The sequence below is a fragment of the Lycorma delicatula genome, chromosome 1 (genome assembly GCF_047948215.1).
Source record: "Lycorma delicatula isolate Av1 chromosome 1, ASM4794821v1, whole genome shotgun sequence".
NCBI classification, from domain to species: domain Eukaryota; kingdom Metazoa; phylum Arthropoda; class Insecta; order Hemiptera; family Fulgoridae; genus Lycorma; species Lycorma delicatula.
Window position 1 is genome coordinate 45,718,303 of NC_134455.1, and position 13,746 is coordinate 45,732,048.

At 35.3% G+C, this 13,746-nt stretch overlaps 1 protein-coding gene across 1 annotated transcript in view; it reads right to left on the reverse strand.

Moving 5' to 3' along the window:
• Window positions 1-13,746, reverse strand: part of Nmd3 (60S ribosomal export protein NMD3) — a 72,391-nt gene that overhangs the window by 9,078 nt on the left and 49,567 nt on the right. Inside the window, exon 9 of the mRNA XM_075354397.1 lies at window positions 8,524-8,639. Coding sequence (XP_075210512.1) covers window positions 8,524-8,639 — 116 coding nt within the window. The remainder of the gene's footprint in view (window positions 1-8,523; window positions 8,640-13,746) is intronic.

Below are 13,746 nucleotides of genomic sequence, written 5' to 3' on the forward strand. Positions count from 1 at the left end.
TTGATAATAGTGGATTATATGGTACAATCACTTTTTATCTACAATTCAATTTTAATGAACATTGCTGATTCAGGTATGTAATTTGGCCATAAACCCTCCATTATTATGACAGCGTCAACGATATAACAGGTTCCCATCTGTTCCTGTTTTTGTTGAATTTAAAGACATTCGCGGGAAGCGCTTTCTACATCTGTTATTCACTGAAGGATTCACTGGAAGGGTCACTTTGAACATAATTGAAGTGGTATCTGTCAGAACCGTTCCAAAAAATTAATGGGTATTGAAGGCAGAAAATATGTGCGTTTAAGGCAGAAAATTGCATGTGTGTATTTCTGAAATTTGCTGTAAAGTTCTGTCTTGTCAATGTAGAACAATATCTCTGGGTTTACATTCATTTCCAATTGCTACCATCACACATTTGTCTGCTGTTGGGGCATTGAACCTTTTTCACAGCTGAATAACTACTTGGAAAGAATCAGACGTCATTTGTTCCAAAGCTAATTTGAATGAATGAACTGACTGATGATGTTCATGAAGAAAAGATTGTAAGCACATTACTATTTCTCTGCTGAGTCTGGATATCTTCTTGAGGCTTGTAATTCAAGGTCACCAATAGAGTAAATCTGTAAAAAAAAAATCTGAATTTTCACCACTTATAAGAACAAAGGTCCCATCTACTGATAAATTAATGTGAAATGTTGATTGGAATTCTGCTGACAATTGATTTTTTGCACCGAAAGTTGTCATTTGAAAGCATGAATTGTACTTTCTGATATTGCTTAATAACTGATTTGAATGAGGGTCAGTTCCAAATATTAATGATTTAAGTGGTTCTGGAGGTGTCTCAAGAGTTGGTAAAATAACCTATCCTTTGTTGCAACAAATTCCTTCAGATTCATTTGCGAATCAAAGAGCTTGACAATAATCACAAACATTGTCCATTAATCCAATTATTACTTTTCAGTTATCCTTATAGTTGTATCTGTAATTGTACTTAAATGCACTTTTAAAAAGGTTTTTACTTCTTTTTTGATGCTCTTGCCGAGAAGATGTGCAAAGCCGATCTTCCACCCTCTTCACCCATTCTGAAGTTACCTAGTCTTTTAGCAGCTGTTCTGCTACTACGATAACCAATTGACTTCTTGGCATTCTAAGAAAACTGTCAAAAGCTATTCAATATTTTGCTGTTTAACTTTAAAGATGATCATACTTATACCATAATAAAGAACAGAGGAACTAAATTCGTAAATAATTATAATAAGAAAAGCTGGTAACCCAAAGCATTTGATAGAGATTGTTTTGACACGTCTGACCATTTAATTTTTAATCATCTGTTTAATATAATGCATTACATAAAACAGCAAAGATAAATGTTAGAAACTTGGTTGATAAACTTTATATAATTTATATATATATATATATATATTTTGTTGCACCAGGTGACTGCAGATGGCTGCTTCTCAAAAAAAGTCCGTTGCCAACTAATTTACCAATTATTTTATTTAATTTCTAAGTGTAGATTATTTTAATTTATTTTTTAGCCATGGATAAAATCAAATTAATTAAAACTTATTTTGACTTATATACAACTTGTAGCCCTGAATAATGACCCTTTAAAATTTTGATTTTCGATGGTAAGTAATGCGACTGCTAGGCGATGACAAACATAGAGGAGATAATTTTATATATATATATATATACCTTGATTTGCCAAATGGTGAAAAAAGGGGCATTTTTGACCTTTTTTTAGTAGTAATTTTTGAATTTTTGTTTCAAAACAATTCTGAAAGTGTGGATATGGGCCCTGTAAAATTTGATTAATATATGTTTAGTAATGCGACCATAAAGCAGTTAGACAGAATTGGTATAATTTTTTATATATATATAGATATAATGAAGTTCTATTAATGCACACCTTAATTACAAATATTCTAAATAACTGACAGTTTAAATTTCTCAGTCTCTTTAAGTAAGGGTTTCTTAATAAAACACTCCAATCGCAGAATTTCTGCAATCAACCTTATAATTCAGTAAAATATTTGCTATGGTATAAATTACACTGTATCTACATGATTCATTTACTTCTCTATACTTTTATCAAAGTCCTTCAAATGCAAATTTTGAAAGTTCTCTAATTAGTATTACGTATCATTCTACTTAAATCCTGGAAGATGACAATCCAAGTAATTAAACTCCTAAAATTCTTATTTTAGACAAAACAAAAACTAAAATAAAAATATTTATTACCACTATGAATTTGATTAATTATATTTTAGTCATTTCACTAAGCTTCAGTCTATTTACGATGCCACTTGATAAATACAGGACTTTACAAATTTTGAGATTGAGATAGATTGTAGTTAATATATTCTTCTCAGAAATTTTTAAGGACATATGGAAAAACAATCATCTGTTTCTAAAATGTATTTTTATATGACATTTAAAGTTACTGTTGTCTTTTTCATCTTAGTAATTATTTCTTAGTAATTGCAATGTTACAAAAAATAAAATGGGATTATTCTGTATTGATATCTTTAAGTGATTTGACTTAGCTCTCTTAACAAGATTTGTTTGTTAGCATATTTATACAGTTTAATTAGTCTTTCTAAATTTCTTTTTCTTCATAATGTTTATAAATTTTTTCAGTAGTAAAGTTTGCCTAGATAAATGACGAATTTTATTTGTTAAAAAATTCCTATGTAGTAAACTTATTAATTAAATTGCATATTGATCTGATTTAAAACATGTTTAACAAGAAATCTAGACCACTATTATATAAATCTATTTACAAATATTTTTATTTCGAAAAAGTTGTATTTTAAATAGTTATATTAACAAAAAAAAAGAAGAATAATATAATTATATTTTTATTCTCTATGTATAAACAAATGTTACTTTTTTTAGATTTACATGTATTATTATATGTACACTTACAAGAAAATAAATGTATGTAGATGATATAAATTTTTCTTTTAATTGTAAAAATATACAACTCACAACAACAATATACAAGTTTACAAAATTTTAATTTTTCATACATTGCACATCTACGGAAATACCTGAAAATTCTAAACACTGCTTATTGTATAAAAGTATTTTTGAATTATGATAATTATGCACGCACAAGAATATTTTTGTTGTTTACAGAGTACTTTTTATTCTGTAAAATAGAACAAACAGTATAATTTTAAATGTTTTCTTTTTGTTTAAATGGACACTATTTTTATTACTGCTACTATAAAAGAAGGATACCATATATGTAATGTTTTCTAATCCCTAAAAACAATAATAAAAATTAGCTCAATAATAAAAATTAGTCACTCAACTGAGTAGATGAAGGAAAGCAATATTGCCTTATGCTGACAGAGCTACCAAATGAAACATAGGCAAGTGTTTTTGGGCAAATTGGTGAGAAAGTGCAATAGCATAACACCAACAGCACCGAAGACAAAATAAAAACAATCCTGAAAAGGAAAATCCTTCTTTTTAAAGTAAATAAACACAGATATAAATGTTATAATGAAAATAATAAAAAAGCATTAAGAGTAACCCTACTTTACTCGCTCAGTTCTCATTTTAAACAAATATTAAATTATAATTAACGTATATATTATTCATTTGTATATTATTATTTATACTGTAATTTTTTTCTATAGGAGGAGGGGAAAGCTCTACCAGTTGCCACCAGGCCTGCTCTGATGGCAGTGTGGGGCTTGCACCCACTAAAAAATCTCCCCCTCTAGTCACACAGGGGTCGGACCTAATCCCTGTGGCATGTACACAGTCCCTGTACAACTGCTCGGGCACACTTGCGTTAACTCAGAACAAGCGGTGATGATGTTCCCAGGAGGCAGTAGACAGATGACAACTCTGAGGAGCCTCTGCCATCCACCACCATCCCTCAGTAGCTATCTGTGTTGGCCCAGGGGCCGGTATTCCTCAAGCAGCCGAAAAACTGCCAGCTTGTCCAATCCTCTCCTCTGCTGCTTTGGACTGGAGCATGGTTGTCACTGCCTCAGAAATTCAGGCTCATCGTTCTTCGAAGGAACATCATTTCAATGATGTTCCCACCTTGTATATCATCTTGGACCATAGACAGAGCCCTCAGACTCCTCCACCTATTACATGAAAATGTGATATGTTCAGCTGACTATAATAATATCTGCCGCCAGTCTAGAGGTCACCTCCCTACGGACACTCAGCACCACACTACTTCAGATTGCGTTGAAGTGCAGCAGACCCATCAGTGTGACAAGCTTTTTCCTTTTCCGACACCACTACCCCTGACTCACGAGTCTGCTTCGTCTTCCTTGCTTCTGCTTCGCTGAGGACACTCTCCTTTCTTGTGGCCCTCTCCGTGACACTGAAAGCACAGTTTGATGCAGTCTGGACTCTTGCACCTTATCGCTATATGGCCACCCTCAACATATTTATAGGATTGTAATTCATCTTCTCGCTTAATCACCCAACAATTAACCCAGCCAATCCAGATCCTTCTCAGTGAAGCCAACTTGTGAGCCACTGCCCCGGGAACCAACATGGTTGCATTCTGAGTGTTCCCATATGCCAGCCACAAGGAGGTTACTCGTAACTCCCCAGTGGTGCAGCCTGCCACTACCACTGCAGCAACTTTGTCAGAGGTAATTCCCTTCGCCAGGTCCTCTATATGGGGAAAAAAACGGATGCAACCACCAACATCTTTGACCACAACTCCCTCCACTTTCTGATTAATTTCCTGCTTCAGTGCCTCTGCACACTTTGCTCTCACCTTATGTGTACTTCATTATTGCTACCTTTCCTAACAGATAGCACTGCAGCAACAGCTTTGTTTACCTCTTCCTTGACATCCTTGGAGAGTTTGAGCAAAGCTACACCCTTCCACCTTAACCAACACCATGTGTCGGCTCATCAAACCATTTCTTTCTGCTTCAAGGTGGTGTTGGTTAGGTAAAGTTGCCTTTCCTTGCTCACTCTCTTCCAATCACATTCATGTAATCTCTTCAAAATTGCACCTGTTCTCCTACCAGATGACACGTAAGATGCATCAATGTCCATATCACTGAGCTTACGAATGCACTTGAATATGCTCAAAATCAAGCCCTCTTCGTTGGTAGAATCTACAACTCTTGTGTAAATTAAGCCAGCGACTTTAATTATTTCCTCATTGAAAATGTTTCTGGTTCCGTGATCATCTATCAGAAGCTGTCCACTCCATAACCTACTTTGTTCAGATAGCCTCCTAACCCCAGGAGCCCACCTGTAGAGCTTGCCTTAAAACCAACCACGTCAGCATGCAAATCATGAATTAGTATCACATTACCTTCTTCTTTACCAGGAAAGGAGCCATCCATCTTCCTTATCTTCTGGAATGCTCCCTCCACTCAATGAGTGGTAACCAGTTTAGGAATCTCCTCAACTATGACTCCCTCATCCAGCTTTCTGATTATTTCATCACCATCCACTTGCCTGATGGTCTGTGTAGCCCTGTCAACTCATGACTGAGCATCGGCTCTGCAAACACCACAGTCCGTCTGTGGTGCCAGCCCATCAGCCTGAGGCCAATCCATTGTCACCCCAATACTGCCCAACTTGTCAATCCACCTTGTGCCGAGCAAACTTATTGACCGACTCTGACATCTCTACCTGGATGCGTTTTATCTCCCTTTTAGTACGTTTGTCAGCTGTCCTACCAAAGTGCTCACTAACTCTCTTCAAGCATTCGATCAACATGTTCAACTAGTTCATCCTCATTATCATTTACTTCTTCATTACTCAGTGTATGTATTCTTTTCTCAGCTTTCCCGACTCTGGTTCACCTCTCATATCAAGTGACCTGTCCATTTGATCAGCACGACTAGTTCATCCCCATTCTTATTTCTACCCTCTTCATCACTCAGTGAATGTTTTCTTTTATCTTTCCCGACTGGCTCATCTCTAATCAAGTGACCTGTCCAACAGCCACCCCTCACCCCAAATATCTTGACTCGCCAAGGGGGCAAGGCAGGCCCCATCTCCTCAGAAAAATCACTCCCAGCACCAGTTGAATCGTCACTGTCAGTCAGCGTGGAGATAGCTTCCCCATATTGCCACCTTAAGAAGTGCATCACATATCAGTCTTTTCACTTCCTATTCCGGATGTGAAGACTCCAATAACTGACTCGCCTCTCATCCAGAGGCTTTAGATTGTCCTTCACATTGTCTCCAGAATGTGTCCCTGAGACTGCCTAGTCTTCCCCACATGTCCTCCTGCTGCCAATGGGGGTGAGAGATCTTTTGCCTGCAAGTTGGGTCATTCCCCGTGACCCACCAGAGCCGAACATAACAGCAAAAATTCAAAGCCAAAAACAAGAAAAAGTTTGTAAGTTAATACAAACAAGGATCAGCTGATGTTATGTAAAGAAACAACTGCAAGCCAAATGTAATTTATGTATCAGAACAAATACAGCTACCATAGAGAATATCAAATAAATAATCCCCAGTACAAAATACACAATAAAAGTCAAATGACCGTGCAAAAACTCCAAACAACACTTGAACAACCTGAAATGTGGTACTTACAAACGGTTGCTAGGTAACCCTAGTAACCTCAAACAACAGGCTCTTAGACTACAAATTCACATAAAAAATATAAAATAAACAACAAAATGAACAAATAACACCAGTAACAAATGAAACAATAAAACTAAACAACCAACTCACAAAAATAATAACGAAACAAATACAATCAAAACTGTAAACACAAAAAAGTACTGCAAATATTGGATGTATATCTCATCAACCACCTGGAGTAAGAGATCGAAGAAAACTCCTATACTGTACTTGAATGATATAAATTTCACTGTGTACTCACTCAATTTTACATAAAAAACATAAAATAAAAATTTACTTAGCTATAAAAAATATATACGAGGTGCTAGCCAAAAGTTTGGGGAATTTTACCATAAAAATAAAATAGCTTATTTTGTTTCTGGTCGCTGTTCAACAGTCTCGGAACGAATTTTGTAGCAATGCGTCTCATGTTCAAATTGTCCAACAAGATGCGTTGCACGGACCCATACGACATTTGTACGATTGCACAAACATCATGGATTGTTTGTCTACGATCTGCAACAATAGCTTCTTGCACTTTGACAATGTTTTCCGGTGTTGCGCTTGTTGACGGTCTTCCTGAACGCTCATCATCATCGACTGTCGTTCGTCCATCTTTGAATCGTTTGTACCACAAAAAAGTTTTACTTTTACTTATAGCATTGTCACCAAACGCTTCCACAAGCATGCGATGGGTTTCTCACCAGTTTTTTTAAACGTGAAGTAAAATTTGATGCAGGTTCTTTGCTGTTTAAAATCTGCCATTTAGAACTTCACCGAAACAGTAAAACACAGCATTACACAACCGCACGAAAGTAAACAATGCAGCCTCTCACCGTCACAGCTGTTGGAACACTGATTCACAAAGAGTACTGTTAGACACATCTAGCGGCAGCAGGTCGTACCAGCAATGGTTCGCCTGCGAAATTCAAATTCCCTGAACTTTTGGGTAGCACTTCGTAATTTAGTAATTATAATTATTGAGATTTTATCTTTATTTAAAACAAATCGTTAGGGATGTAGAATGTAGGGGGTATACTGAAATGAAACGACTAGCACTGGATAGGGAATCTTGGAGAGCTGCATCAAACCAGTCAAATGACTGAAGACAAAAAAAAATCTTTTAATTCGTTAAATAATCTTTAGGAGAAAATATTTGAAAATTTACTTCATAAATACATAGGTAAATACTTTACTTACAAAGTATACATATACTATTTATGGAAATAGAGAAATTTACAAAGTAAAATGCACTAAACAAGAATAAATCCACAATATAAGGAAATAAATCTCACTTAAAATTTATAATACAGCAAAAATTGAGAAAAAATAATTAAATTTAGTACTTGAAAATTATAAAAAAAATAACTAGTAAAGAATATCAAATCAAATTAAAAAACTTGCAAAATTATATAAAAACCCTAGAAACAAATAGCACTATAACATACGAGAAATGACTCTCTTTTAACCAAGGCAGATAAAAACAGAAATACCCAAGACTACAGAATAACAGGCATAGTATAGAGTGATCCCACCTGAGACATGTGGATGTAAAATAAACATTTTAATGTAAATAAATAAAATTGCTGATCTCCAGTGCTAAGTGGTGAGGCGTCTTGTCCTTTCATCTGGTGGGAGGGGGGCCAAAGGTTCGAATTCTGGTCAGGCATGCTAGTTTTCATACATTACAAAATTTCACTTCCATACTTTCATGTATAACCTTCTGCGGTGAATTAACACATCGAGCAAAAAATAAAGAAAAAAATTAACAATACAAATAAAAGTAAATTTGTATTCTATAGTGGAATACAGCTACGTAAAGCTATGAAGTAATCAGTTTAAATTTAATTTGAACCATTTAAAAGATACAAAAAAAAATCATTAATCTTCAGTTAATACAATTTTCTTCTGTGTCAAAATAATAATATAATTTACCCTAAAGCAGAATCACCAGGCTTCAGGATATGTCCTAGATGTGTTCGAGTGTGAATTGTGTTCTCTGTCATTCCAAGTTCAGATGATTTAACCAACCATACATCTGCTAACACATGCTGTAAAGAAAAAGAAAGTAAGTAACTTACAGCACACTGATTTTCTTAAAACGTGTAGGATTCACTTACCTATTATAAATTATTCTTATATTACAAAGCAGTTGCAGATTGCTTATATAAGCAAAGCAGAGTCAGTAGTTGTCTCTTGAAAAGAGAGCACTTTTTTTAGATGAAACGTTTACGGCTGAAATTTAAATCAAGGACCTCTTATAGTAAGATCTGCAAAAATCATGCATCAGTGCTTGAACCAGCTTGTATAGAATATTGAGATAAGACATATCTTACCTTAATTTTATCATTGAAATACTTTTGTCGGATCCTTCATCCTCAGTCATGATTGAACTATTTTATTAAATTTCATATTAAAAATGTTAAAATAAACTATGTACATGATAAAATGTTTATTACATTACTGTAATATTAAAATGAAAATTGCAGATTAACCATGTACATAGTTTATTTTAGTATTTTTAATGTGTAATTTAATCATGACTGAGGATACACAGATCCTGCGAAAATACTTTCATGTTAAAATTAGGGCAAGGTACATCTTATCTCCATCTTCTGTACTAGGTGGTTTATATTATACAATTTAAAATATAATTTTACAGATTAATAATATGTAACTTAAAAGGATACAAATTATTACTTGTGTATCTTTTTTTGTATAATTTTATATATATTCATGAGGTATGTTCAAAAAGTAATGAGAATTTTTGTTTTTTGGAAAGAATTTTATTTATTCATCTATATTAATGTTATCCCCTTCAAAATAGTTCCCATTAGATATTATACACTTATGCCATCGCTTTTTCCAATCCCCAAAAAACTTCTGGAACTCGATCTTTGGAATAGTGTTTAGCTCTTTTAACTATTTGCTTTTAATCTCTCATCTATGCTTGTAAAATGACAGCCCTTTAAGGTTTTCTTATTTTTGGGAATAGAAAAAAGTCACATGGGGCCATGTCTGGTGAATATGACAGCTGGGGTATCACTACAGTGTTGTTTTTGGCTAAAATTGACGAACAAGCAATTAAGTGTGAGCAGGCGTACTATCGTGGTGCAGAAGCCATGAATTGTTTTGCCACAAATCCAGGCATTTTTTGGATTGCTTCACGCAAACGTCGTTGAACTTGTAGATAATACTTCTTATTGATCGTTATTATGCACTACGCTGTTAAAATTGAAGAACAAGGTGAGCATAACTTCCACATTTGACCGTACTTGTCGAGCTTTTTTTCGGCTTGGTGATCCAGAATGCCTCCACTGGGACTACTGAGACTTAGTTTCGATGTCATTTCCGTAAACCCATGTTTCATCACCTGTTTCAGAAGTTTCAGTAGTTCTGCATCGTTGTTGACTTCATTTAGTGACTACTGAGCAACTTCCATTCACCGCTGTTTTTCTTCAAAATTCAACAATTTTGGAACAAATTTTGCTGTCAAACGTTTCATACCCAAAACATCTGAAAAAAATTCATGGCATGAGCCAATTGATATCCCAATTGACATCATCAGCGACTTCTCTGATTGTGATTCGTTGATCATTCATAATCATTTCTTTCATTTTTTCCATGTTTTCATTGGTTGTTGATGTGCGGGGGCATCCAGGGTGCTCATCAACTTCAACGTGTTCATGACCTTCTTTGTAACACTTATACCACTAGTAAACCCTTGCATTACTCACAGGAGACTCACTAAAAGCAATATTTAACATTTTTAAAACATTGCTACACTTTATTCCATTCTTATAACAAAATTTAATACAAATTCTCTGATCCATTATTTAAATAAAATAAAAAATCGCCGATCATACCAAAACACATGATATCCTTTTGACAGCTGACAACAAACTAAACATCCAATATGGCTAAAAATGTACAGATATTTTTTAGACATGTTTACCAACACAACAATGAAAAAATCCAGAGAATCGAACTAATATAACCTGTGAAATTTCAAAATTCTCGTTACTTTAACCTTTTCAAATCATGTAGCCTTGGAACTGGCTATGTACGGCGTCAGTTTTAAAACGCTGTTACAAAATCATTTTATATGGCATCTAAGTCTGTTATTTTGTTTTATATTCACAAAGGAATCAGTTTTATTAAACAATTTGAACGACGTTTATACGATGTAAAATGTTTTATTTAGATTAGAAAGAATATGACCATTTTTTCTCAGAAATGTGCTTGTGTGTGTGTGTGTGTATGTGTGTGTGTGATTAGTGTATTATAATTGCTATGAGGATTACAGATTTATTTATTATTTAAAAAAATAGCTTATCTTACTAGCAACATATTGATGTATTGAAACACATAATAAATTATGATATATGGCACACAAAAAAGAAAAGGAATTTGTGGTCATAAATACGTCACTTTTACTTGAGGTCTATAAATATCTTTTCTGACAAATGATATTGATAAACATGTAACACATATCGATTCGTAATGAATAAGAGTATACAGGAAAAATGGTTTTTTGACAATCTGAATAGGCTTTTGCGTGGTGGGAATTTTTATAAAACGTAGTTTACTGAATCTACTTTCACTTATACTAACATATGCTACTAATCTGTGATTTATGACACGGCTTTTTCATCATATTTTGCCCAATTTTCAACCAATTTGCTTAAAAGTATTATTTTTAAAATCAGCAAACTATGTTTCATAAACACAAAGCAAATAAAAAAAAATTCGCTAATAAAAAACGCGGTAGAAATGTGCAAAAAAAATCTGCAATTAAATTATCGTAATTTTTGTACTGTTTCAATTTTTTTGTTGTTACAGGCATAAAAAATATCCAATCATACTGATTTTTTTTGTCAAAATCTGTTTTAAATCTCTTTAATATACTGTAATTTTTTGAAATTTTTTTCACAAGAGGGTAGCATAAGACTATGAAGGGAGGCAATCAGATACCAACATATTTTCGTGGAACGCTAATCAACCGCGGATAATTGTGATAGGAAAACACACCTAGAATATATATATATATATATATATATATACACGAGGTGTGTGAGAAAAGTAATGAGGCTGATTTTTTACAAAGGTTATTTTTTTTCAAGGTCCAATCGGTCATGAAATTAAAACCACAGTGAAAATAAAAATTTTTTATTTGTAACAAGTACTTACATAGTTACGCTATTTCTCTACATAGTCGCCACTTCGATTAAGACATTTGTCGTAGCGTGGTATCAACTTTCCAATACCCTCATCATAGAGCGGAGCCACCTGTGTTTTCAGCCATGTTTCTATGCTGGTCTGCAGCTCGATGTCTGTACCAAAATGTTGTCCTCCTAACCAGCGTTTCATGTGAGCAAAGAGGTGAAAATCGGATGGAGCCAAGTTCAGGCTGTGGGTGATCAAACATTTCGCAATGAAAATGCTGCAGGAGCTTCTTTGTTAGAGCTGCAGTGTGCGGCCGAGCATTGTCATGGAGAAAGACAATGCCTGATGACAACATTCCTCTCTGCTTATTCTGAATTGCCCTTCATAGACGTTGAAGAGTCACGCAGAATGAGGCTGCAGTGATGGTCGTGCCATGTTCCATGAATTCCACCAAGAGAACTCCATTCCGGTCCCAGAACATAGTAGCCATACACTTTCTGTTGGAGAAGGTTCACTTGAACTTCTTTGGTTTACTGGGAGAATGAGAATGCATCCACTGTTTGAATTGTTCTTTTGTTTCTTCAGTTTCGAAATGGACCCATGTCTCGTCCCCTGTGATAATTTTGGTCACAAAATCTTCTCCTTCATTGTGGTAGCGCTGGAGATGTGTTAGGGAGAGGTCCATTCTCATTGTTTTGTGATGGTCGGACAGCATCTGGGGAACCCATCTTGCACAAAGTTTGCGGTACTGAAGTCTCTCACTCACAATGGTGTAGAGAGCTGACCTTGAAATTTCAGAAAAACTTATCACTCATACAGAAATTGTGAACCGATGATTTTCTTGAATTGCCTCATCCACTCGCTCAATGAGATCATCGGTTGACACTCGCTTCCTTCCCTGACCGCCTGCATTATGAACATCTGTACGTCCTGCTTTAAAGTTCCTGCACCATTGTCGCACTTTGCTGTCACTCATTGAAGTTACACCGTACACATTACTTATTCGTCTATGAATTTCAGCTGCATTACACCCCTCAGCCTGAAGAAATCGAATTACCACACGCACTTCACACTTGGCGGGAGATGCTATTGTAGTAGACATGTTTACGTGCTATATGCGTGTTCAGAACTAAAAGAAGTGGCGCGGCGTGATTGAAGGCCATACTAGAGACGCTGCACAACACATATGCACAAAGGTTCATCTGATTTTTCGCGGGTTTTTATTTCGCAACCGATCGGACCTTGAAAAAAAATAACCCTCGCACTTACCAAAGTTTTTATTTTTTTCAACAAATAACAATATCCCCCCAAAGTTGTTATAATATCCCCTTCAAAGTAGTACTCTTGGGCAGCTATATACCGGCGGAGACATTCCCACTCCTGGTAACAGCGCTGGAATGCTTCAACTGGTAGGGCTTTTAACTGGTTGGTCACAGTCTTTGAATGTTCTCCAGAGTTCCAAAATGACATCCTTTTAAGACATGTTTCAATTTCGAGAAAAGGAAAAAGTCACAAGGACTCAAATCAGGTGAACAGGGGAGTTGAGAAACTGTAGGAATGCGTTTTGATGTCAAAAATTCCCTGATGGAAATGGCTGTGTCACATGGAGCATTGTCATGATGAAGCACCCACATGTCTGCAATGTCTGATCTCATGCGAATCACTCTTTTCCTGAGCCTTTCAAGGACACCTTTGTAAAACACTTGATAGACAGTTTGTCCTGGAGGAACAAATTCTTTAGGCACGATACCCCTACTGTCAAAAAAGCAAATCAGCACGGTTTTGATCTTTGATTTGCTCATATGACTTTTCTCGGTTGAGGAGATGACTGAGTGTGCCACTCTTTGCTTTGCCGCTTTGTTTCAGGATCGTACTCAAATATCCAGGATTCATCATCTGTGATCACACGATTGAAGAATTCTTGGTCATTGTCAATCCTCTCAAGAAGATCAACGCACACGTTTCTTCGATTGTCCTTCTGTTCCGTTGTGA